The 20,967-nt window shown below is 41.8% G+C and overlaps 1 protein-coding gene across 1 annotated transcript in view; it reads left to right on the top strand.

Annotated features, from left to right (window-relative positions):
* Fgd6 (FYVE, RhoGEF and PH domain containing 6) overlaps window positions 1-20,967 on the top strand; it is a 111,635-nt gene that overhangs the window by 29,467 nt on the left and 61,201 nt on the right. The window contains exon 3 of the mRNA XM_055627763.1: window positions 7,463-7,610. Within this exon, the coding sequence (XP_055483738.1) occupies window positions 7,463-7,610 (148 nt within the window). The remainder of the gene's footprint in view (window positions 1-7,462; window positions 7,611-20,967) is intronic.

A 20,967-nucleotide genomic window follows, 5' to 3' on the forward strand; every position in this document is an offset into this window, starting at 1 on the left:
CAGCCGTGTAGGTAGTAGACGGTACACTGATGTGTAGGATTAAGAGAGTGGAGAAAGTCAAGTATAGCAGCACAATGCTATAATCCCTACACTAAGAGGATCATGAGTTTGAGAATATCCCAGGCTACAAAGCAGGACTCTGTTTTAAAGAAACAAAAGAGTAGATGAAGAAGGTCTGACACTATATTAGTGGCAGAACACTTATCCACCATGGGTGAAGCCCTAGGTTCTTTTCCTCAATACTGAATAAAAAATAAAAGAGTGGAGGAAAACATCTGCCTGATGCCCATTATATCCTCCAGTTTTGAGAAAGTAGGCCAGTGTCTCCAGGGTACTCTGAGAAAGAAGGTTCTATTTGGGTCTTTGGCATTATTAATCTTTAGCTGTTCTAGAGTAGATAGAATTCTACTATCTCATACATATATATGGAAAAGAAATGGTGCTGGAATTGTTCATAGGTATTTGTGAATAAGGAAATGAACTAAGTTTATTCATGAGTAACAGTTTAATTCTGTCCAATATTGCCTCCTTACAGGTTCCCAAGCAGCTTACCATCCTTTCCCAGAGAGGGAACTTCTAGTTAGGGTTATAGCCTCTGTTAGTAGGAAGTGAGACATTTAAGCAGATCTGTGTAAAATCTGGGAGTGAAAGCAGATGTCCTTGGGGCTTAAGTACTATTTGCCTATAATTCCCTCGTACTTTATTATAGTGAGGTCTGTGTGTGATATAACATTTAACTTGCCGTAACATGGAACATGCCATATTTCTCAATGTTACCTTAATGCCTTCAGCTTGAATATTGTTTGGATTTATCAAGAACCTGTTTAGGTATCTTTACAAAACATAGTTAGGCATATGCAAAGCATCGTTAGATAGCCCTCAATGTGGTTGTTCAAGGTAATTCCTTTAGAAAACACCAGTGTACCTTCTTGTGCACCTCAGGATCCTAGAGGATGTCAGTTCTCTCTACTGGTTATTTTAGGTGCCTCCTCTGTACCTTCTTAGTGAGTGATTCTTATCCTAGAGTTATGGCTTTGGCTGAATGCACAAAGTTCTACACCAACTTTAGGTCAACATACATTCACAGCTGGAGAGGGAGAATAGCAGATGCCATGCAGTACTCCACGGGAACAAAATGAACCCCCACTAATTGTGGGAGGCAGGCAGTGCATATCAAGAGGGTGCACTGATCCCTGGCTCCTACAGGAGCTTTATTATGATTGGTTTATTCGAGTAATTCCCTAAACTGATGGATAATATTGTTGTTTGGCTTTGACTGAGGACCTTCTCCAGTAAAACAAAAATTAGAGGAGAACTTGGGGCTAGCCACTCATGGTCACCTGACTTGCCCCAGATATCAAGGCAGAAATTGGGCCTTAATTTTTGTCTTTATGCTATTGCAGTGGTTTGTATACCAAGTCATAATCAAGAGTATAGCACATAGTCACAACTTCCAAGTGTCTCACCACCTCCTCAGTGGCCACTGGAATCAGGGTTGTGATGACATGACATTGGAGGAAGCAGTGTGGTACATACAACTGACACAGGACAAGTAGTCACCCGGAGAGAAGCTACCCACATGGTGAGCTTTCATTTTGGATCCGTTCCACCTCCTGGCCTGGCTCCCCTGTTGGCTCCTTCCTGACTGCTAGACCTTGGCCAGGCTACAGGGAGAGTGAGGTCCGTAATCCCATCACTCTTGGGGGTGGTTGTAGATGAGTGTCTGTTCTGCCTTGGCTCCTTGCCAGGCAGCCACTGTTAGCAGCAGCCATCTCTCTCATCTTATAGAAATGTCCACCCCATGCTTCCCCCATGTCCTCTCTGTCCAGGTCACTCTCCATCTCATTACAGCCCAACTTAGGGCCTTTATTTGCACTATCCACCCAGTCTTCCTGTGCTCTGGGTGCCTTTGCTTCTCATTGACCTGCTGCAGTCAACAGCACTTTGACACCTCCCTGCTGGGAGTTCACAGTGTCTCCTTTGACATGTTACCTAAAGTATGCTCCTTCTTTTCCCTCCCTTTTCTTTTTCTTTATTTAAAGTTTTTTTATTATTATTTATACAGTATTCTTCCTGCATGTGTGCCAGTAGTGCAAAAGAGGGCACCAGATCTGATTATATGATTATATGATGGTTATATAACCCACCATGTGGGTTCTGGGAATTGGACTCAGGACCTCTAGGAAGAGCAGCCAGTGCTCTTAACCTCTGAGCCATCTCTCCAGCCCTTCCCTCTTCCCCCCCACCCCGCATCTCTCTGGCTAGGGATAGACCCCAGGGCCTTGTACATGGTAGGTAAGAACTCTTACAAGTAAGTTGTATCCCTAGTCCTTATTTTCTTTTTTAGATAAAGGTCCCTGTTACTATACTAATTGTAAATCTTTTTTTCTCGTCTACTTAGGAAGGCCACACTCAGTAGGAAAATAAAGAGAAAGAATAATATAATTGATAGTTTGAGTATTTAACTAATTCTGATGAATCATCTTTATTTAGTCCCTAGAATGATGAGTAATAGACTCCATTTACATCCCTGCAGAGCCCCATTGTTGACTATGGTACTGTTCAGGTCAGATAACTGCATCTAACTGTTAACTTTTGATTTTTAGGTTGCCACCTAGACACTGCACACACTGTGTTGTACGTGGAAAACCTAAGAACATGACAGGGATATATGACTCCTAAGAGGTCTACTGGCAGGTGAAATGACAAGTATGCCTACTTTGTAGGGTGTGCCAGGTTTTTCTAAAACAACCAAGAGAACCAATTACTTGTTTTAGGGGAAATTCCAGGTGTACTATAAGAGTTCAAAATGGACCTAAGAAAGAATTGTGTGAGGCTAGTGTTTGTAGCTCAGCAGTAAAGCATTTGCTTACTTAGTGTTCAGGAAACTCTGGTTTGATCTCCTGTACCACAAAGAAAAACAAAACAAAGTGAACAAAACTAAACAAAATTATGTGAGAGCAGGTTTTCAAATCTTTGTTGCTGTTGACTTGATTCATGGTTTTCCTGTGATGCTGGACTCCACAGCTTTATACAGGAATTGAAGGGACCGCCTTCTGGTGAAATTATGAAACTGCGAGCTTTACACAATAGCTGATTGATCATTAAAAACTAAGTCTCCCACGTAATGTGCATCCTTTAAGTCCCTCAGTCTCACCTTTCTGCTCATTCTGTGATAAACTTGACAGCCAAAGGAAACACACAGTCCTGCAGTCACAACTTGGGAGCGCTTGACGAGATGGTAACAGCATCCTGAGCTCCCACGTGTGTTCTGCTCAGACTGAGCCAGAGTGGAGGGTGGAAGAAGAAAAGGCTGGAGCTCAGAATTACATGTTGCACCTTGTTAAGGAAACAGAAACCTCAGAAGGAGCAGGCATTATCCTGGGTTTCTTTTCTCAGACTGGAGAAGCTCAGTAGTGAGGCGGCTCACTCTGCCTCCCAGACTGGTCACTGTGCTGGCCTTTCTTCCCTTGCTGAGGTGTTTATTCAGTCCTTGGGAGTAAGGGTCTTTCTGTGGTGTTCTCTGGTCCAACTCTGCAGGGTTATGTCTCTAAAATCTAGAGGAAGTCAATGAAATAAAATTGGATGCATCTTTCCAGTGGAGGATGATCTGTCCACAGAGAATTTAGCATGGGAAAAATTTAACTCTTTAACCTAACTCTGTAAAGTGACCGCAGAGACCCTGGCACTTGGAATTGAAGGACAGCACTATCAATAGGAATTGATCTCTGGCTTTATTTTCTCTTGATCTTCTAGAAATCTGTCTCCTTCCAGAAGCAAATCTGACTTGGGAAGGATGGCTCAGAGAGGTAGAGGCAAGTGTGTGTGCTGGCTGCTGTGGATGCTCACTTAACCCTTTCTTTTCCCATTACACATGGACTAACCAGGCAGGAAGACATGGAAGAAACACTGCCCTGTTTCTTTAGGCTACAAATCAGACAGTATTAGGTGTTCAAAGGAAATATGGAGCATAGAAGAGTGCCATCCATATTGCAGGATTGGCATCAGTAAGGAACCCTGTTCATTATCAGAAGTCTAAGTTATCTAGGTTGACTTGGAAGCTACAATTAATTATGTGGGTAAACAATTTAATAACTGTGGATGCTATCATACCGGATGGACCGCTAAACTCATTGTTGTTCCTTATTCCCAGACTCTGTTCTGCTGGTCTAACTTATTTGGATCCTTCAAATCTTTCATGTGTTTTTGTTTTGTTTTGTTTCTTCCCTCCCTCATAAATCCATCCCTTTCTCTCAATCCTCATGTAGCCAACTTTAACCTTTCACCACTAAAATGGTTAAAAGTGGCCAGGTGAGGCAGTAACTAACACCTTTAATCCCAGCAGCCAGCTCTCTGAGTTTCAGGCCAGTCTGCTCTACAGAGAGAATTCCAGAAGAGCCAGTTACATGATAAAGGGCCACAGGCTAGGTAAACCAAAATAAAGAAATCAATAAATGTTGTGAAGTGCTTGTGGATATTCCGTGTCAGGGAGCATGCTGGAACTCACCTGAACACACAGTTGCGCTTATGTGTTAGTGAGGAAAGTTTGGTGATTTTTGTTCCCGTTGGCATGAAACGGTTTAGGGCCCTGTAGACACACCTGTACTAATTTGTGATGAAAGGATAACGAGAATCTGGGAAGGTCTTAGCAGCAAGCAGTCTCCGGGAGTCAGAGTGTCCCACTGTTTTATGTCATGAAGTTTGCATTCATGAAGTTTTGTTTTCACTCGCTGTGGTGTTAGGATTGACCCAGGATCTTGTACATGCTAGAAAAATACTCTGCCACCCATCCATACACTCAAACCTGTCCGCATGTAAAGCTTCTTTCTCTTCTTAAATAGTGACTTGTGCATCTTACTTTATTTTTGGGGCTTGTTTGGTGGTGGTTGTTTTCTGTTTTGATTTTAGAGCCCAGCATGGCTTCAAACTCATGATCCTGTTTGGCTCAGCCTCCTGATTGCTAGGAGTACAGGTGTGTACCATCACAGTTTCTCCTGAATTCAGGAGTTGACAATAGGGAGCTATCTTCTTTTTTGTTTTTTGTTTTTTTTTTTTTTTTTTTTTGAGATAGGGTTTCTCTGTAGCCTTGGCTGTCCTAGACTTGCTTTGTAAACCAGGCTGGCCTCAAGCTCACAGACATCCGCCTGCCTCTGCCTCCCTGAGTGTTGGGCTTACAGGCATGGGCTGCCTTGCCCAGCAGGAGCCATCTTGTTAACAAAAGCCTTTTAAATGTTTGACTGAAAATAACCTTTCAGCTCTAAGCAAAATCAAAACCCAGTTTCTTCACTACTCATCACCTGAAATTGCTGTGCCCAGAAAAATCCAGAGGGTTACTGGGAAAAGCTTTCTATGACAGAACTTCTCACATTCCTGAATCCTGATTCTGTAGGTCAGGGTAGGGACTGAGATTTTTGCATTTTGTAGGAAGTTTCCAGATGATGCTGGTAACTGCTCAGCAACTTAAAATGTGCTGAGGTAGCAAGGCTGTAGAGAAGATGAAAAGAGAACTAAGGCTGGCTGTGCAGTTCAGTGAGAGAGCCATTGCCTAGTACACAGTGAGGTCTTTCCTTGGTTCCCAGCACAGCCAACACCCCCTTCCACAAGGTAAAGGTACAATTTCTTATACATGGATGGTCCCTTTGGGCTACCTCTCATTTACTTTTATTTATTCTTGCCAATGCAAATAAAAAAACAACAACCCGGCCGAATTGGCTTTGATCCCCGCCCCTGGGGACAGCTAATTTTGTCAGTGATCCTACTGGAAAATCCCTGCCTCCCTCCTCCCCCAGGATGTGAGTCTCCTACTTGTCCAGACCACCTATGATAAAGGTGTGTATCCATCCTGTGAGTGATAAGAGGCCCTAGCCACTGAGTAACAGGAAACAGAGTCTTTGAGGGTAGGAGGCGTTCCTTTTGGCGGTTTGCCTAGATCCATCTCGTTTGTGTAGTACTTGAACTGCGGGATGGTTTCTGAAGCAAGTCTGTTATTCTACAGTGTAATCAGGATCTGGCAGAAAGTTTATCCTTAGCTTTTAAAATTCACATTAGAAAGCCTTATAATTTGGAGTTCTGGCAGTTGAGTGGCCTGCCTGTGACCTGTAAAAGAGCCACAACAGGAATGGAATGCAAATGTGTCTGTTCTGAGGGAGTGTTTGTCCTGATGACTTTCTTTGGAATTTTTACTGGATTCACCTATTCAGTCCTGCAGATTCTTTGGTAGACTAGTTGCTGACTAACATCAGAAAAGTAAGTAGTTTGTGAGACAGCTTCACACTATAGCCTGAACTCACAGCCATCCATTTACTTAAAGCCCCAGATGCTGGGATTATACCCAGCCTGGTCTTGGATAGGCAAGTTTTAAAAGTGTCTTGTTTCTGAGAGTACATCCTATGCTAGAATGCTTCCCATCATCTGCCTGGGAAACTTTACTGTGGAATTCCCCTTACAGAATGGATTGAAAGAGTGGCTGTTAGCTTCTTGAGATCTGTCTCTGTACATGCTCAAAACATCGGTGAGGTCAGGCTGACAAGGAAGAGCAGATAAATGGGCCTGGAAGTGCTTTTCCAACTTCAGGCTGAGTCATACTCCGGGGGTTGGGCGGGGGGGGGGGGGGTTGTTTAAATGCCCTTATTAGGTTGCTGGGCTCTGTCCCTCAGTTTCTGTTTCTGTAAGAGACTACCAGGTAGTTCACTGTCCTACCTACAGCTTGAACTGCAGGTACCTATCAGTGATAGCTAGAGCGTTGGGTACGTGCTTGTGGTTGTTCCTGTAGTATTGTTGGACATTTACCAGCAGTACTTCCTGAGTACTTACAGACTTGGCATTTTGTTGTTGTTTTTAAATACTGAGGGCCAGCCGGGTACAGCGGTGCACACTGAGTATGCAGTACTGAGGGAGGCAGAGGCAGGCACATCTCTGTGAGTTCAAGGCCAGCCTGGTCTACAGAGTGAGTCCAGGACAGCCAAGGCTACACAGAGAAGCCCTGTCTCAAAAATAAATAAATGAATGAATGAATGAATGAGTGAATAAATAAATAAATAAATAAAATAAAATAAAAAAATAAAAATACCGAGGCCCAGGGTCTAAACAAGTATTCTAGTATACTCCCTGTAAGTCCTCTTGTTTTGTACCAGGAATCAGTGGAGTCTCAGGCTTCTAAAGGAAGGACATGTGGAAACAGAATGGAAGCAGCTGGGAAACTAGCTTCCCAGTCACCTTTCCACTGTGAGTCTGCTGTAGTATCTGTCCTAAAGCTAAATTTTAAGCATGGAGTGAATTTGAGTTTATAACAGCTGCGTCAGGGGAAGGAGAGGCGGGGCTCAGCTTATCTGGCTTTTCCCATTCCTCAGATTCCTTTAGGTGTAGTTTCTCACATGAGTAGCATAAGGTAGTTGATTCTGGTTTGGCTGAGCCAGCACTTCTTTTTTATTGAAGGTATTAATGGGCATTTCTATTGATGCAGCTCTGGAGTGTCCCAGGAGGGGCAGGATTCTCTCCATCTTGCTCTTGGTGACCTGCCCTCTGATGAGGAAATCATCAATAGTTCTGATGAAGATGATGTCAGCTCCCAGTCCAGTAAAGGAGACCCAGGCCAGCTGGAGGATAAGCAGGTAGATTTGCTAATCAGTTATTTCTGCTTTTGTTTTTCTTGGCCTGCCACTGTGCATGGGAATGCTGTTTATCATTAACAACCCTAGTGAGTAAATCTGGAAATACTTTCAAGTTTAAGTTTTATTCCTGGTGTAATATAGCACCTAAAAATGTTATATATACAATTACATATCACTTAATGGTTATTTAGTGGTTTTTGAGAAATTATTTTACTGATATTCACTGGCTTTTTATATATGCATGCATGTATGTATGTGTATATAGACGTATGTTGTTAGTCTGGATTGATAATGAATCTCTCTTATTGATTGTTCTTGCCATGCTACTAATTATTATGTTTCTTTGTTGTGTTTTTTTTGTTTTGTTTTGTTTTGTTTTGTTTTGTTTTATGTGTGGGGTGTTTTGTCTGTCTGAACATCTTGATCTCCTGGACTTTGAATTTGAGTTGTGTGCTGAGGGTTGAATCTGGGTCCTTTGGAAGAACAGCCAGTGCTCTTAAACACTGAGCTAACTCTCCAGCAATTGGGGTTTTTGTTTGTTTGCTTGTTTGTTTGTTTTTGAGACAGTATAACGTAGTCTGGCATGGAATCATAACAATCCTCCTGCCTCAGCCTTCTGAGTCCTGAGATTATAGGTATGAGCCACCACACCCAGGAGAGTTCTTAAATTTCTTGAAAGAAGAGAATTATATGCATTGAGGTTTGATCACATCTTTAAAATTTTTTAAAATAAACTTATTGTGTATTGGGGATGGGGAAGCCTACTTTTGTGCCATAATACATGCGTGGAAGTGCAAGGGTTAGTTCTCTTCTTCTACTATGTGACTTCCAGGTTCAAACTCAGGTGGTCAGGCCTGGCAGCAAGTGTCTTCAACGACTGAGCTATCTCACTGGACTCACAGCTTTTACATGACAGAATAAAGATTGCTGCTTATACTAGTTGTTTCCCATATTGCTGTGGCAAAAAACCTGACAAGACACAGACTTAAGGAAAGAAGGGTTTATTTTGGCTCACAGTTCAAGGGTGCAGTCTCTTATGTCCAGAAAGTTGTAGCAGCAGGAATTGAGGCAGAGTCTAACTAATGTTAGTTTCCAGCTGCTTTCCCCTCAGATTCAGTCTAGGACTCCAACCCACAAAATGGTGCCGATGTCAGTCAACCTGATGGGGATTATCATAGGGTTATTATATTACTGCTGTGTGAAACATGATGACCAAAAGCAACATGGGGAGGGTTTATTTGGTTTACATATCCTGAATCACAGCCCATCAAGGGAAGTGAAGGCAAGAACTCAAAGTTGGAGACAGGAACTGTTGTGGAGGCCATAGAGGAGTGCTGCTTACTGCCTCGCTGTTTGTTATTGGCCTGCTCAGCTGGCTTTCTTATCGCCCAGGGGTGGCCGCATCAAGCCCTAAGTAAAGAGAGTGCCCCACAGGCTTGCCCTCAGTCCAGCCACATGGAGGCTTTTCTCCATTGAGGTTCCCACCTCAGATGACTCCAGCTTTGTCAAGTTGACATAAAACTAACCAGAACAGGGGGAGTCCTTCATCAGTGTTGCCTGAAGTCTCCTGTGTTATTCTAGAGCCTGTCAAGTTGTCAGTGAGTTTATTAACTATTTCGCTGTTACTAATATAGCCATCATTTTCTTAAAACAATCCAGTGTGTGTGTGTGTGTGTGTGTGTGTGTGTGTGTGTGTGTGTGTGTGTTTGGGAGACATGATTTGCCACGTTTATAAAGTTTTAGGATGTGCGATAGGGAAATTCATTGTACTGTTTTTAGCTTATTACAAACATCTATATGTTTCATTTGAAATCACATTTATTTGAATAAGGATATTATGAAAGGGAGAAAATGAGCATAGCAACAATGTCCCCATGATACATTGGAGTATTACAGAATAGAATTTTAAAGGACTCTTGCAACATAGTAAGCCAAGGAGAAAACGCTTGTCACTTGACTCCTTGTTATAATTTACTAATTTATTTTGCTTCCTGCTTAACATACTGTTGCTCTGTTTAAATTTGCTTTCATCTTTAAAAGAGTAGCACAGTGTGGTTATCTGAAATGGAGTCCCAAGGCTGGAGAGTTGGCTCAGCAGTTAAGAGCACTTTTATAGAGGTTCTGGATTCAATTCCCAGCACCCTCATAATGGCTCACAAGTGTCGGTAACTCCAGTTCTAAGGATCTGACACCCTTTTCTGATCTTGCATGTGGTGCACATACATATATGCAGGCAAAACACATAAACACATAAAATAATAAAATGATTAAACATAAAAATATGGGTTACCAGCTATGATTTGGATAAGTTGAGGCTAATTACTTAATCTTTTGGGTTTAAAGAATGCCACTTTGAAACTAAAAGCAAAATATTACTTATAAATGATACAATATGTGAAAAAAATTAGAATATTCTCCAGTATGGTATTCAAGCTCAGAGGTGATTTGTTTTTTGATAAGAATTTCTGAACTAGGTGTGTTAGCACACATTTGTAATTCTAGCAGTTGGGAAGCTGAAGCAAGAAGATTGCATGAGTTCAAGACTATCTGGGGTTAAATATTAAGTTCCAGATTAGCCTGGGCTATAGAGTAAGACATTGCCTCAAAAACAGACACCCCAGACATACACACACACACACACACACACACACACACACACACACACCAGGATTAAGTATCAGATAAGGTTGTTAGAAGTTGTCAATAAAGATTATTTAGGTGGGTGGGTCTAATATTCCTGACAGCTGAGTGACTATTACAGACACACATAGCAGTCTGAGGGGTTGATCCTACAGTCATGGAACTGCCCCTGTGCTGTGCTGTGTTCACACCTCTCATGTTCTGGTTTGCAAGCTTGTTTTCTGGGTTGCTTCCTGGACATAGGTCCTATAGGTCCTATAGTTCCTGGGTAGCATAGTGTGTGTTAGATTAGCAGTGAACATGGCCCAGGCTTTTGTGGTGCTCACATCCCAGTGGAGGAAGAGGGATCAAAATACATAAACAGGAAGAACCTCAGAGTGTTTCCAGGCTACAAAGGGAACAGCAGTGATGTGCTAGAAACTGTAGTGGCTACTTTGGATGAAAGCCTCTGAGAAAGTGATATTTGACTAGAATTTAAATGAGCAAAAAGAGCCAAAGCCTGCAGAACGTTTGAGAAAGAACATTCAAATAGTATTGTGTGAAAGCCGTAATTAAAATCAAGCTTTACTTTCTTTGATGAGTGGCCCGTGCTTTTTCTTTTCCTGACTCATACAGTTGTTTTGTCCTGTTCTTTTTCATTTGAACCTTTTCCAATTCCTCTGGAAGTGGTGTCCTTTGTTATCTCCACATGGCACTGGGGACACTTACTGGTTCATGGTGGAAAGAAAGGCTCTGACCTGTTCCACGATTCTTCCCGACATCATGTTCTGTCACTGCGGGGTTGATTCCCTCATTTTGTGGTCGGTGGAGACACCTAAGGTCCTTTCCTCTCTCTTTGTGCCAGCCTTTCCTTCCTTCCTATCTTTATTTCATAGTTTCATATCCTTTTGTGCCATATTGCTATATCCCTGCTAAATCTGTATCTTTTTAAAAACATTTATTTGTGTGTGTATGTTGTGTGTGTGTGTTGTGTGTGTATACATGCACGACCACAGATTTAAGGAAGTCAGGGATGTTTGTTTGAGTCATTTCTCTCGTCTTCTGTGTGGATATCAGGGTTTAAAATCAGATCATTAGGTTTATGTGGCAAGTACCTTTACCCACTGAGGCATCTCACTGGCTCGCTCTATCATCTATCTATCTGTCTGTCTGTCTGTCTGTCTCTGTCTGTCTATCTGTCTGTCTGGTTTTTCAAGACAGGGTTTCTCTGTATAGCCTTGGTTGTCCTGGACTCACTTTGTAGACCAGGCTGGCCTCAAACTCACAGAGATCAACCTGCCTCTGCCTTTCTGAGTGCTGGTGTGTGCCACCATGCCTGGCCTGATTTATCTTTTTAGCGGGACTACTTTCCAGTTAATTGTGTACACATAACATTTTCTTTCTTCTTCTTTTTCTAACCTTGTACCAGTAGCATCAGTAATATCTCTTCTTTAGACTTCTCAGCTGCTCTGAAGAACTTAACATTGTGTCTCTTCATCTGGAACAGCAGCAGTAGTAGACTCTATTAGCACCCCCTATTTAGACAGCTGTTAACCTGCCTAACCATAGCCTAGTGAACTATTGTGAGTATTTGCTTTCCTAGCCCCTGGAGTGAAATTGTTTGGGTTCCCACATCTCACTAGCTCTGTGATTTTGAATAAATGACTTTAAGTCCTAGTTTCCTTCCCTGAAAAGACAAAGAGTATGGGATTGATCTTACCCTTGTCTCAGTGACTGTTGTGAACAAATGATGACACTACTGAGAACAATGTCTGACACAGAGTGAGTGCACCACAGATTCTTAGTTATTACTGGTTATCTATAGCAAGGGAAATCTTAAACACTTTATAGCAAGCACTCTATGACATTGCCAGTGTTTAAATGAGTAAGGAAGCAGTTTGCTTATATTCAGTGCCCTGTTGTGTTTCAGTGAGGAAGGCTCTGTTTCAGATCCTGCTCTGCTATGCTGGATGACCTTGAACAAATAGTCACTTTTAATCAAGTTTGGCGGCCCCTTCCCAAAATCCCAGCACTTAGGAGGCAAAGGCAGCTTGGTCTACATAGTGAGTTCCAGGCCAGCTAGGACAACATACCTAGACCCCAACTCAAAAGCGACAACAAAAGGATGGATAATAACAAGTATTGTTGAGAGTATGGAGGATTTAAAAGGAGAAATAGTTGCAGTTCTTTAAATGTAGCCCCTGTTTACTACTGTATGGGCTCCTTGTTTCTCTTCCACCCATCTCTGCCCTTATTAGCCCCCTAACAATATATAGGAGAGAAAGAAGGATAGAGGGGAAAGGGGATGAAGGTATCATTGACTATTTCCTGCTGAATAAGAGCGTGGTTTTCCTTGGGGCAAGTTTGATCTTTGCCATTAGAATATCTAATTTCTTCTCATTCCTTTGCATATGACTACTTGAAAAACAGCATCCAACCACCACCAACAGCAGCCCTGCCTCTTAGGGCCCTAGCATTTATATGTCCTCTGAAAAGTTCCCGAAATTCCAAATGACACACACTCACAGAAACCATCTGTAGCTGCAAGACCACACCCCTGCTTGAGCATGAGGAAAATCATATTCACCTGCTGTGAAGGAGCCTCATATCTCCACACTTGGGATTAAAAGGAAAACATATTCCGATATTATTTCTGTTTTTTTTTTAAAGAAGCCAAAATAACATAGTTTTCACTACATGCAGAAGCTTAAGTATTGTCATCATTCAGCCCATAAATCCTACATTTAATACCTACTTTATCCAAGAGAAATGAAAATATATGTCTGCACAAAAGCTTTTACAAAAAAGTTCATACTATTATTTTTCATTATTGAAAGGTCTCAGATGGGGGCTTGGGGAGACACAAAGGAAAATTATTGAGGGTAAGAAGTTGATAGGAAGAAATACTGATGCATTGGCTAGACAGATAATAGCATGGTGAAGGGCTCTGAGGAGAGTTTATGCCCCAACACCAGAGACAGATAGCATGCTGAGGGATCTGAATAGAGGAAATTAGGGCTCTCCTGGCTAAAGTGACCTTTCTGAGAATAGGCGTTGTTTCACAGCGTAAGCCTGCAGTCAGGCTTTCGGAGTCCTGGGCAGGAGGAAGGGAAGGGAATGGAGAATGGGATGTGTAGCCACCAATACCTTTTTGATATAAACTCCCCTGGATGAGACACTCTGACAGCTGAATGCTTGATAGCTAGAGATTCAGAGCGTTTTAGTAGGGTGTCCATCAGAGTCTGAGACAGGAATGACTGCCACGGACAGTATGGCCTGAGCAGCAGCTAGGTTCTAGTATCACACTATTACAATAACGATCAAAATGAGAGAATCTAAATGATCACCAACTGAAAAGTGAAAAAAACTAAATGTGGTATATCTGTACAGTAGAATAGTATTTGGCCATAAAAAGGAACAGAGAGTGACCAGTAATGGGTACAGTTCCCTACCCTCCACAGTGGTTCGAGATGATACGAAAGTATTTTCAATTTATATTGTTAAGATAGCAGGACAGTACACTGAATTATTTAAAGAGTAAAACCACATTTTATGACATTTAATAAAAGCAGCCAGACGTGCTGGTGTATACCTTTAATTCCAACACTTGGGAGGCAGAGGCAGAGGCAGGTAAAACTCTGTGAGTTAGAGGCCACCATGGTCTACCAAGTGAGTTCTAGTCTAGCCAGGAATGTAAAGTGAGAATCTGCCTCAAAAACAATGTCAACAACCAAAATTCCCCAAACAACAACCAAAATTCCCCATAGCATATTACTGTCTTTATTCATATGAAGTAAAAGGATCTTAGAAAGGAGATGTAACCTGCTTGAAAACCACAATTTGGAATTTGGAATTACAGTCTCTTCCTGCTAACAAATTGGCACATCGTTCACAGAAGCCAAATGATGTCCATAGAACATGTTTGGAGAACAGTAATAAGCCATGGGAATCTTTACTAATTCCCTTTGTGTGTATGTATGTATATATGTCTTTCTGTGTGCATGTTCAGACAGGGGCCAAGGGTCAATGTAAAGTGACCTTCTCTATTGCTCTCCATGTTATTTTGTTTTCAACTGGAGCCCTTCCTGAATCTGGAGCTTGCCATGTCACCAAGATTAGTGTTTATTGTCTGGGGATCTGAATTCAAGTCCTTATACCAGTGTGGCAAGCACCTTGCCATCTGAACCATCTTTCTGGATCCCTAGAAATTCTTTACACTTCAGTTTATTGCTCTTTCAGCTTTTAGTAAATGTGTGTTTTAAGGAACGGCAGCTCATCCCCATGGCCTTACCATTTAGAAGGCAGAAATGGGAGCATTCCTGTAAATTTGAAGCCATCTTGTTCTACATAGTACATTCCAAGCAGCCAAGGTAACTTAGTGAGACTTAGTCTTAAAGGAAATTAATAAATAAAATAATTCATTAATAAAAAATAAGTATATTCATTTTGTTTCTTTGTGTTTAGAATATTCACTCTGCAACTTCTGTAAATATTTGTTTCTCTGTTCCTTTTCAAATCTTTTGAAAATAGTTCTTGATGATTCCCTTGTAAAGAGAAGGATGGAGACTGAAAAGGACATTGTCCTTTAGGTATCATTGTATCAGCTCATCTTTGACGTAAAAATGATAAAGAGCTATGCCTTGGGCAGATCTTGCTGTTAACATTTATCTCTTGCAGGTAGAAATCTTGAGTATGACAGAGGCGTCGTAACAATAGTATTACACACACTGGGGAAAATGTCATTGGACATCATTGGTACTGAGCAAGTATGAAACGAAGAGAACATAGTTAAGAACTTACAAACCTGGGCTGTTATCAAAACATCAGAGCGTATCGCTGGATTTCAGATCAAAAGTTTTGTTTTGGAATTTTTGTGACTTACTTCATGACCTTGACAATGTGTTTTCATTTGTCTTTGGCTAGTGTTAAAACTTCCACAACAGTTTGTACTTTGGGGAGATACTGTTATTTAAAAGGCAGTCTGCTTTGAAATATGATATATTTTCATTAACAGGGAAGTTTGAGACACCAGACAGGACCTCTTGAGGTCTTACAAGGTGTGTTCCCATCATTGTTTTGCTGGGTCTGAATCAGTGACTGCTCTTACAAGGTGGAGAGAATATAGAACTTTTAATATTTGTTGTCTTTGATTTTTCCTATTTTCAAATGACTACAATCTATTGATTGCCTTACTAATAACATGCCTTTATTTAATTATGTAATTTTCTTAGCTTAAAAGGAAAAATAAGGTGCTGAAGAGATGGCTTAGCAGTTAGGAGCCCAGTACTGCTTGCTCACAGAAAACTGGAGTTTGCTTCCTTGCAGTACCCAGGACCCATATCAGGCTTCTCACAACTGAAGTTTTGACTTCTTTGGAGCATCAGTGCTCATGTGCACACAAACACACACACACACACACACACGCACACACACACACATGGCATTAAAATAAATCTTAGCTGGAGCACTTTGAAAGGCAGAAGCAGGTGGTAATCTGTGAGTTAGAGGTCATTCTGATGAATGTATTGAGTTCCAGACTAACCAAGGCTTTCTAGTGAGCCATGGCCCTAAAAATTAAAATAAGGGGCTGCAGAGATGACTCAGTGGTGAAGAGTAACCTTTGTTCTTGCAGCAGACTCAGATTCAGTTCCTAGTTCTTACATGATAGCTCACAATCATGTAACTCCAGCTTCCTCTCTCACCATAAAGTCACACATGTGGTGCATACACATGCTTACAAGAAAACTATCTAAAAAAAATCTAAATAATAATAAAAAAACAGAAAAAAAAAAAACCAAAATAGATAACTCTGTGGACTGCTAGATTAGATTCCTGTATTTAGTTCGGTCCACCATGCTTTGTTATATGTGCCATAGATTTTGAGTTTGGCTTTGTATTTTTATGTTATGTAGCACATCAAACACTGTGTCTTAGCTTTAAGAAAGTGGCAGCCACTTTACACATCTGCTTGCTCATGAATTTACTTGTTCACGAACAATGGATTAGGCACTATGCTTACATTTAGAAGGATACAAAAGTACATAGGAAGACCAGAGAGAATTAGTAGATTTCAACAGACAGTAGGAATCCACTGAGTGTCTTATAAATAGTATGTGAACAAGAGAGTAATCTCATCCTTGGAAGGGGACAGAAGAGAGCATTAAGGTAGCCCTTATGAAGAGAAAATCTGTGACTTGTCACCTTAAAGAATGAGTTGGAACATGGCAGCCAGAAATCAGTGGAAGGAAAGATGGTCTTGAGCAAAAGGGAATTCCAAAACAAAGGAAAGGTGTATAGAACGGAACAGATAGGGGCTGAGCTCACTTGGAATTACATGGTAGTTCCTGTTTGGCTGGAGTCAAGGGGTTAGGAGGAGTAGGAGAAAGAGCAAAGGTTAGTGGACACTGTTTTTCTCTCTGCTTCCCGCAGTTACGGAGTCAAGCAGTTCCTCTGCTAAACGTCCTGCCCTGCTGTACTGTGCTGCCTCAGGCCCAAAACAATACAGAGAGACCACTGGCTGACATCCCTGAACCATGATCCCAATCAGACCTCTTTTAAGTTTCTCCTGGGTATTTTGTCAAGTGACAGAACTCTAACACACATCAGTTAAGTGCTGAGGAAATAGTTATGAGGGTAAACCAACAGGCTTTGTTGACTCAGAAAGTGGCACTGAGGACAAGAAAGAGGAATTCAGGTGTCTGGCACTGATGCATGGGTAGGTACAATAAGTATAAGGAAGTTCTCACTTCCTCTGCAGGCTCCCTGTCTGAGTCAGCTGAAATAAACTGAATAGGCACACCAACTACAGAAAAAGCAGGCACATCTATTAGCATGTGTATGGGAGTGACACAAAAATATAGAACAGGAAGAAGGGCCATCCAGTGCACAGGGATAGGGAGCAAAGGTGAGGGAAAGATGTACTGTGAACTCTGGGTATCACTGTATAGAGCAAGTCTCTCTTGGGTGGCAATGCTCAGGGAAAAAAAAAAGAGGGTTATATTTAGCTCAGTAGGTGGAGACCTTTTCATATTTTCTATGAGTTAGCCTTCCCTGGTTAAGGGAATTTTTAGGGGAGGAAATGCAAGACAATTGCACTTAATTTGGATGACCTTTCTTCAGTGAGATGAGCTAACAGCGAGCCTCTATGCTGGGATCCAGGGACAGAAAGCCTTGAAGTCTAAGGGGTTCATGGTTCATGCTCATGGTTCTGTGCGCCTGTGGTCAGCCTGTCATAGCATCACACTTGAGTGTGTTGTTGCTTGAGCCCTGCGCTGGGTGCAAGGGTGGAATGAATGTTTACAGTGACCGAGCGTCATCAAATGCCAAGTCTTCCTGATTCCACATTCTGCCTTAGTGGGATCTCCTTAGGTGCTCAGCAGGTTCATAGTTGTGTGTTTATGTGATTTTATTCCCTTTGTCCACTTCTTGAAGATTGGAGCTATTTCTTTTTAATCTTCTTTTTTAGTTATACAAAATAATGAGTTTTATTATATATTTTTAGACACCCGCCCCCTCCCCCCCACCTCTTTGTACTTTGTATTTGCTTTCCCTCTCCTGGGCTAGTTACTTTTTTCTTTTTTTTTAATATTAGTTACAATTTGTTAACTTTGTATCCCTGCTGTATCCTGCTCCCTCTTTCCCTCCCAATCCCACCCTCCCTCCCTCATCTCCTCCCTGCCCCTTTCCAAGGCCACTGATGGGGAAGACCTCCTCCTCTTTCATCTAATCCTGGTTTATCAGGTATCTTCAGGACTGGCTGCAAAGTCCTCCTCTGTGGCCTAGTGGGCTGCTCCTCCTTTGGTGGGGGGGGGGAGGTCATTGAGTTCATGTCAGAAATAGTCCCTGTTTCCCTTATTAGAGTACCCACTTGGATACTGAGCTACCAAGGGCTACATCTGAGCAGAGGTTCTAGGTTATATCCATATATGGTCCTTGGTTGGAGAAACAGTCTCATAAAAGACCCCTGTGCCCAGACATATTTGGTCCTTGTGGAGCTCCTTTCCTCTCCAGGTCATATTAACTCCCCCTTCTTTCTTATGATTCCCTGCACTCTGCTGAAGGTTTGGTTAGGAGTCTTAATATCTGCTTTGATACACTGCTAGGTAGAGTCTTTCAGAGGCCCTCTGAGGTAGGCTCCTGTCCTGTTACTTGTTTTCTCCTACATCCAATGTCCATCCCATTTGTCTTTCTAAGTGAGGGTTGATCATCTTACCCCGGGTCCTCTTGTTTATCTTCTTTAGGTGTATAGATTTCAGTATGTTTATCCTATCTTATAGGCCTTTCTGCTTTTGGGATACCTCACTCAGGATGATTGTTTCTAGGTCCCACCATTTGCATGAAAATTTCATGATTTCCTTGTTTTTAATTGCTGAGTAGTATTCCATTGTGTAAAAGTACCACAATTTTTGTATCCATTCCTCCACTGAGGGACATCTGGGTTGTTTCTAGGTTCTGGCTATTACGAAGAAAGCTGCAACAAACATGGTTGAGCAAATGTCCTTGTTGTGTACTTGAGCATCTTTTAGATATATGCCTAGGAGTGGTATCGCTGGATCTTGAGGAATCACTATTCCTAATTGTCTGAGAAAGCGCCAGATTGATTTCAAAGTGGTTGTACAAGTTTGCATTCCCACCAGCAATGAAGGAGGATTTCCCTTTCTCCACAACCTCTCCAGCATGTGTTGTCACTTGAGTTTATCTTCCTGGGCTATTTCTTAATCCCTTCTTCAATTGCTCACACTCCATCCAGGTTGGATTTTAAAGTTTTGAAGGTAGTTACCTGGGAGTATGAACTGTAAGATGTACTTCTGATTTTAGTGGTTAGTGATAGCAAGCCCAACTTCAAAGCAATGCATTGGCTTCAGTGGAGCTATTTCTCTTACTGACTTTGCCATCTGATGTCAGCAAGGTCAAATAGTAGTTTCACATTTTAGAAGGATGACAAAAAGACACTACTGACTCCTTCCTTGTAGAAAAGAGCTCAAGATAATAGGGGTAAGAGATGTGGGCTGGTGAAATGGCTCAGTGGATAGCGGTGCTTGCCACCAAGCTGCCAGGCTACATGACCTGAAGTTAATCCATGGGACCCACATGGTAGAAAGAGAGAGCTAGCTCCTGCAGGCTGCCCTCTGATCTTCAAGCATGCATGTTCCGCTTGTGTGGACACACACGCACACAGAGTAAATTTAATTTAAAACATTGAAAAGAGAGATAGTGATATAAATTTTGTCTCCATGATATCAGGAAACTATAGAAGCCAGGCGTTGGTAGTGCACCCCTGTAATCCCAACAATCAGGAAGGTAGAAGCAGGTGGATCTCTGTGAGTTTGAGGCCAGCCTGGTCTACAAAGCGAACCAGGACAGCCAGAGAGACTCTGTCTCAAAAAACAAAAAGCAAACAGAAAAGGAAACTATAGAAACCCCAATCAGAGTATGTAAGGGTTGCCATCCTCACCTGCAGTGTGTACTAGGCCCAGCAGCTCCACATCTTGCCAACATCTGCCCCTCTCTGTCTTTCAAGATACCTCATCTTCCTGAGTTCTGACAGGACTTGATTCTTTGTAGTTTATTTATTTGTTTAGTGACAAACATTGTGTAGCCCTGCTGACCTCCATTTCCTGATCCTTCTACCTTACAAGTTTGTGCCTCTATGTCCGATTTGATTATTTTTAGTTGTAGCTATTCTGCGGGTGTGACATTGTATCTCATTGTAGTTTTAACTTGTAACTCATCGTAGTTTTAGCAAAATCTTGTCAAAACATTCTTGTGTACTTGATCATTCTTTCGTCTGCTCTGGTGAAATGTCTGCTCATATCTGTACCTATTTCTGCCTGTGTTGTTTACATTACCAGAGATTTTTTTAATATTTATTTTTATTTTATGCATATGAGTGTTTTGCCTGCATGTATTTCTGTGTACCACATGCATGCCTGGTACCTAAATAGGTCAGGAGGAGTCATCAGATCTTTTGGAAATGGAGTTATGGTTGGTTGTTATGCTGGGAACTGAACCTGTCTTCTGCAAGAGTAATAAGTGCTCTTTAACTGATGAGCCCCGTACTTATCAGAGTGTGTGTGTGTGTGTGTGTGTGTGTGTGTGTGTGTGTGTGTGTGTTCTGGATACTAGTCCTTTTTCAGAGTTATGATGTATAAATGAGTTTTCTAGTCTGTACTTTTGTCATTTGTTATAGTAAAAGCATGCTGTCTGCATGGGAATAGAGTATTTTTACAATTATGGAGGGTCCTGTTGAACAGTTGTCTGATTTAGGCTCTTGTATATCAAGGCTCTAAGCAGAGAGTGCCAGTGCAAGGACAGTACTAAAAGATGGAAAGGAAATAAAAAGCAAATGCTAAAATGATCACACCGTAAAAGAAAGATTTATTTTATATGTATGAGTGTTTTGCCTGGTGACTATGAGGCCAGCAAGGATGCTGCATACCCTGGAGCTGGTGTTACAGATGTTTGTGAGCTACCATGTGGGTGCTGAGAATTAAACCCTGGTTCTCTGCAAGAACAGCAAGTGTGTCTGCCCCCCCCCCCCCCCATGGGTCTTTCTATGTAGTCCTGGTTGGCCTGGAACTCTTTATATAGACCAGGCTAACCTCAAACTCACAGAGATCTGCCTGTCTCTACCTCATACCTACTGGGATTAAATATTTGCTTTTAACATACTATACCTGACAAGCAAGTGCTTTTTACTGCTGAGCCACCTCTCTAGCCCACACCTCCTTGATTCTGG

Source organism: Psammomys obesus, unplaced genomic scaffold (assembly GCF_907164565.1).
Source record: "Psammomys obesus unplaced genomic scaffold, mPsaObe1.curated_primary_1811, whole genome shotgun sequence".
NCBI lineage: Eukaryota > Metazoa > Chordata > Mammalia > Rodentia > Muridae > Psammomys > Psammomys obesus.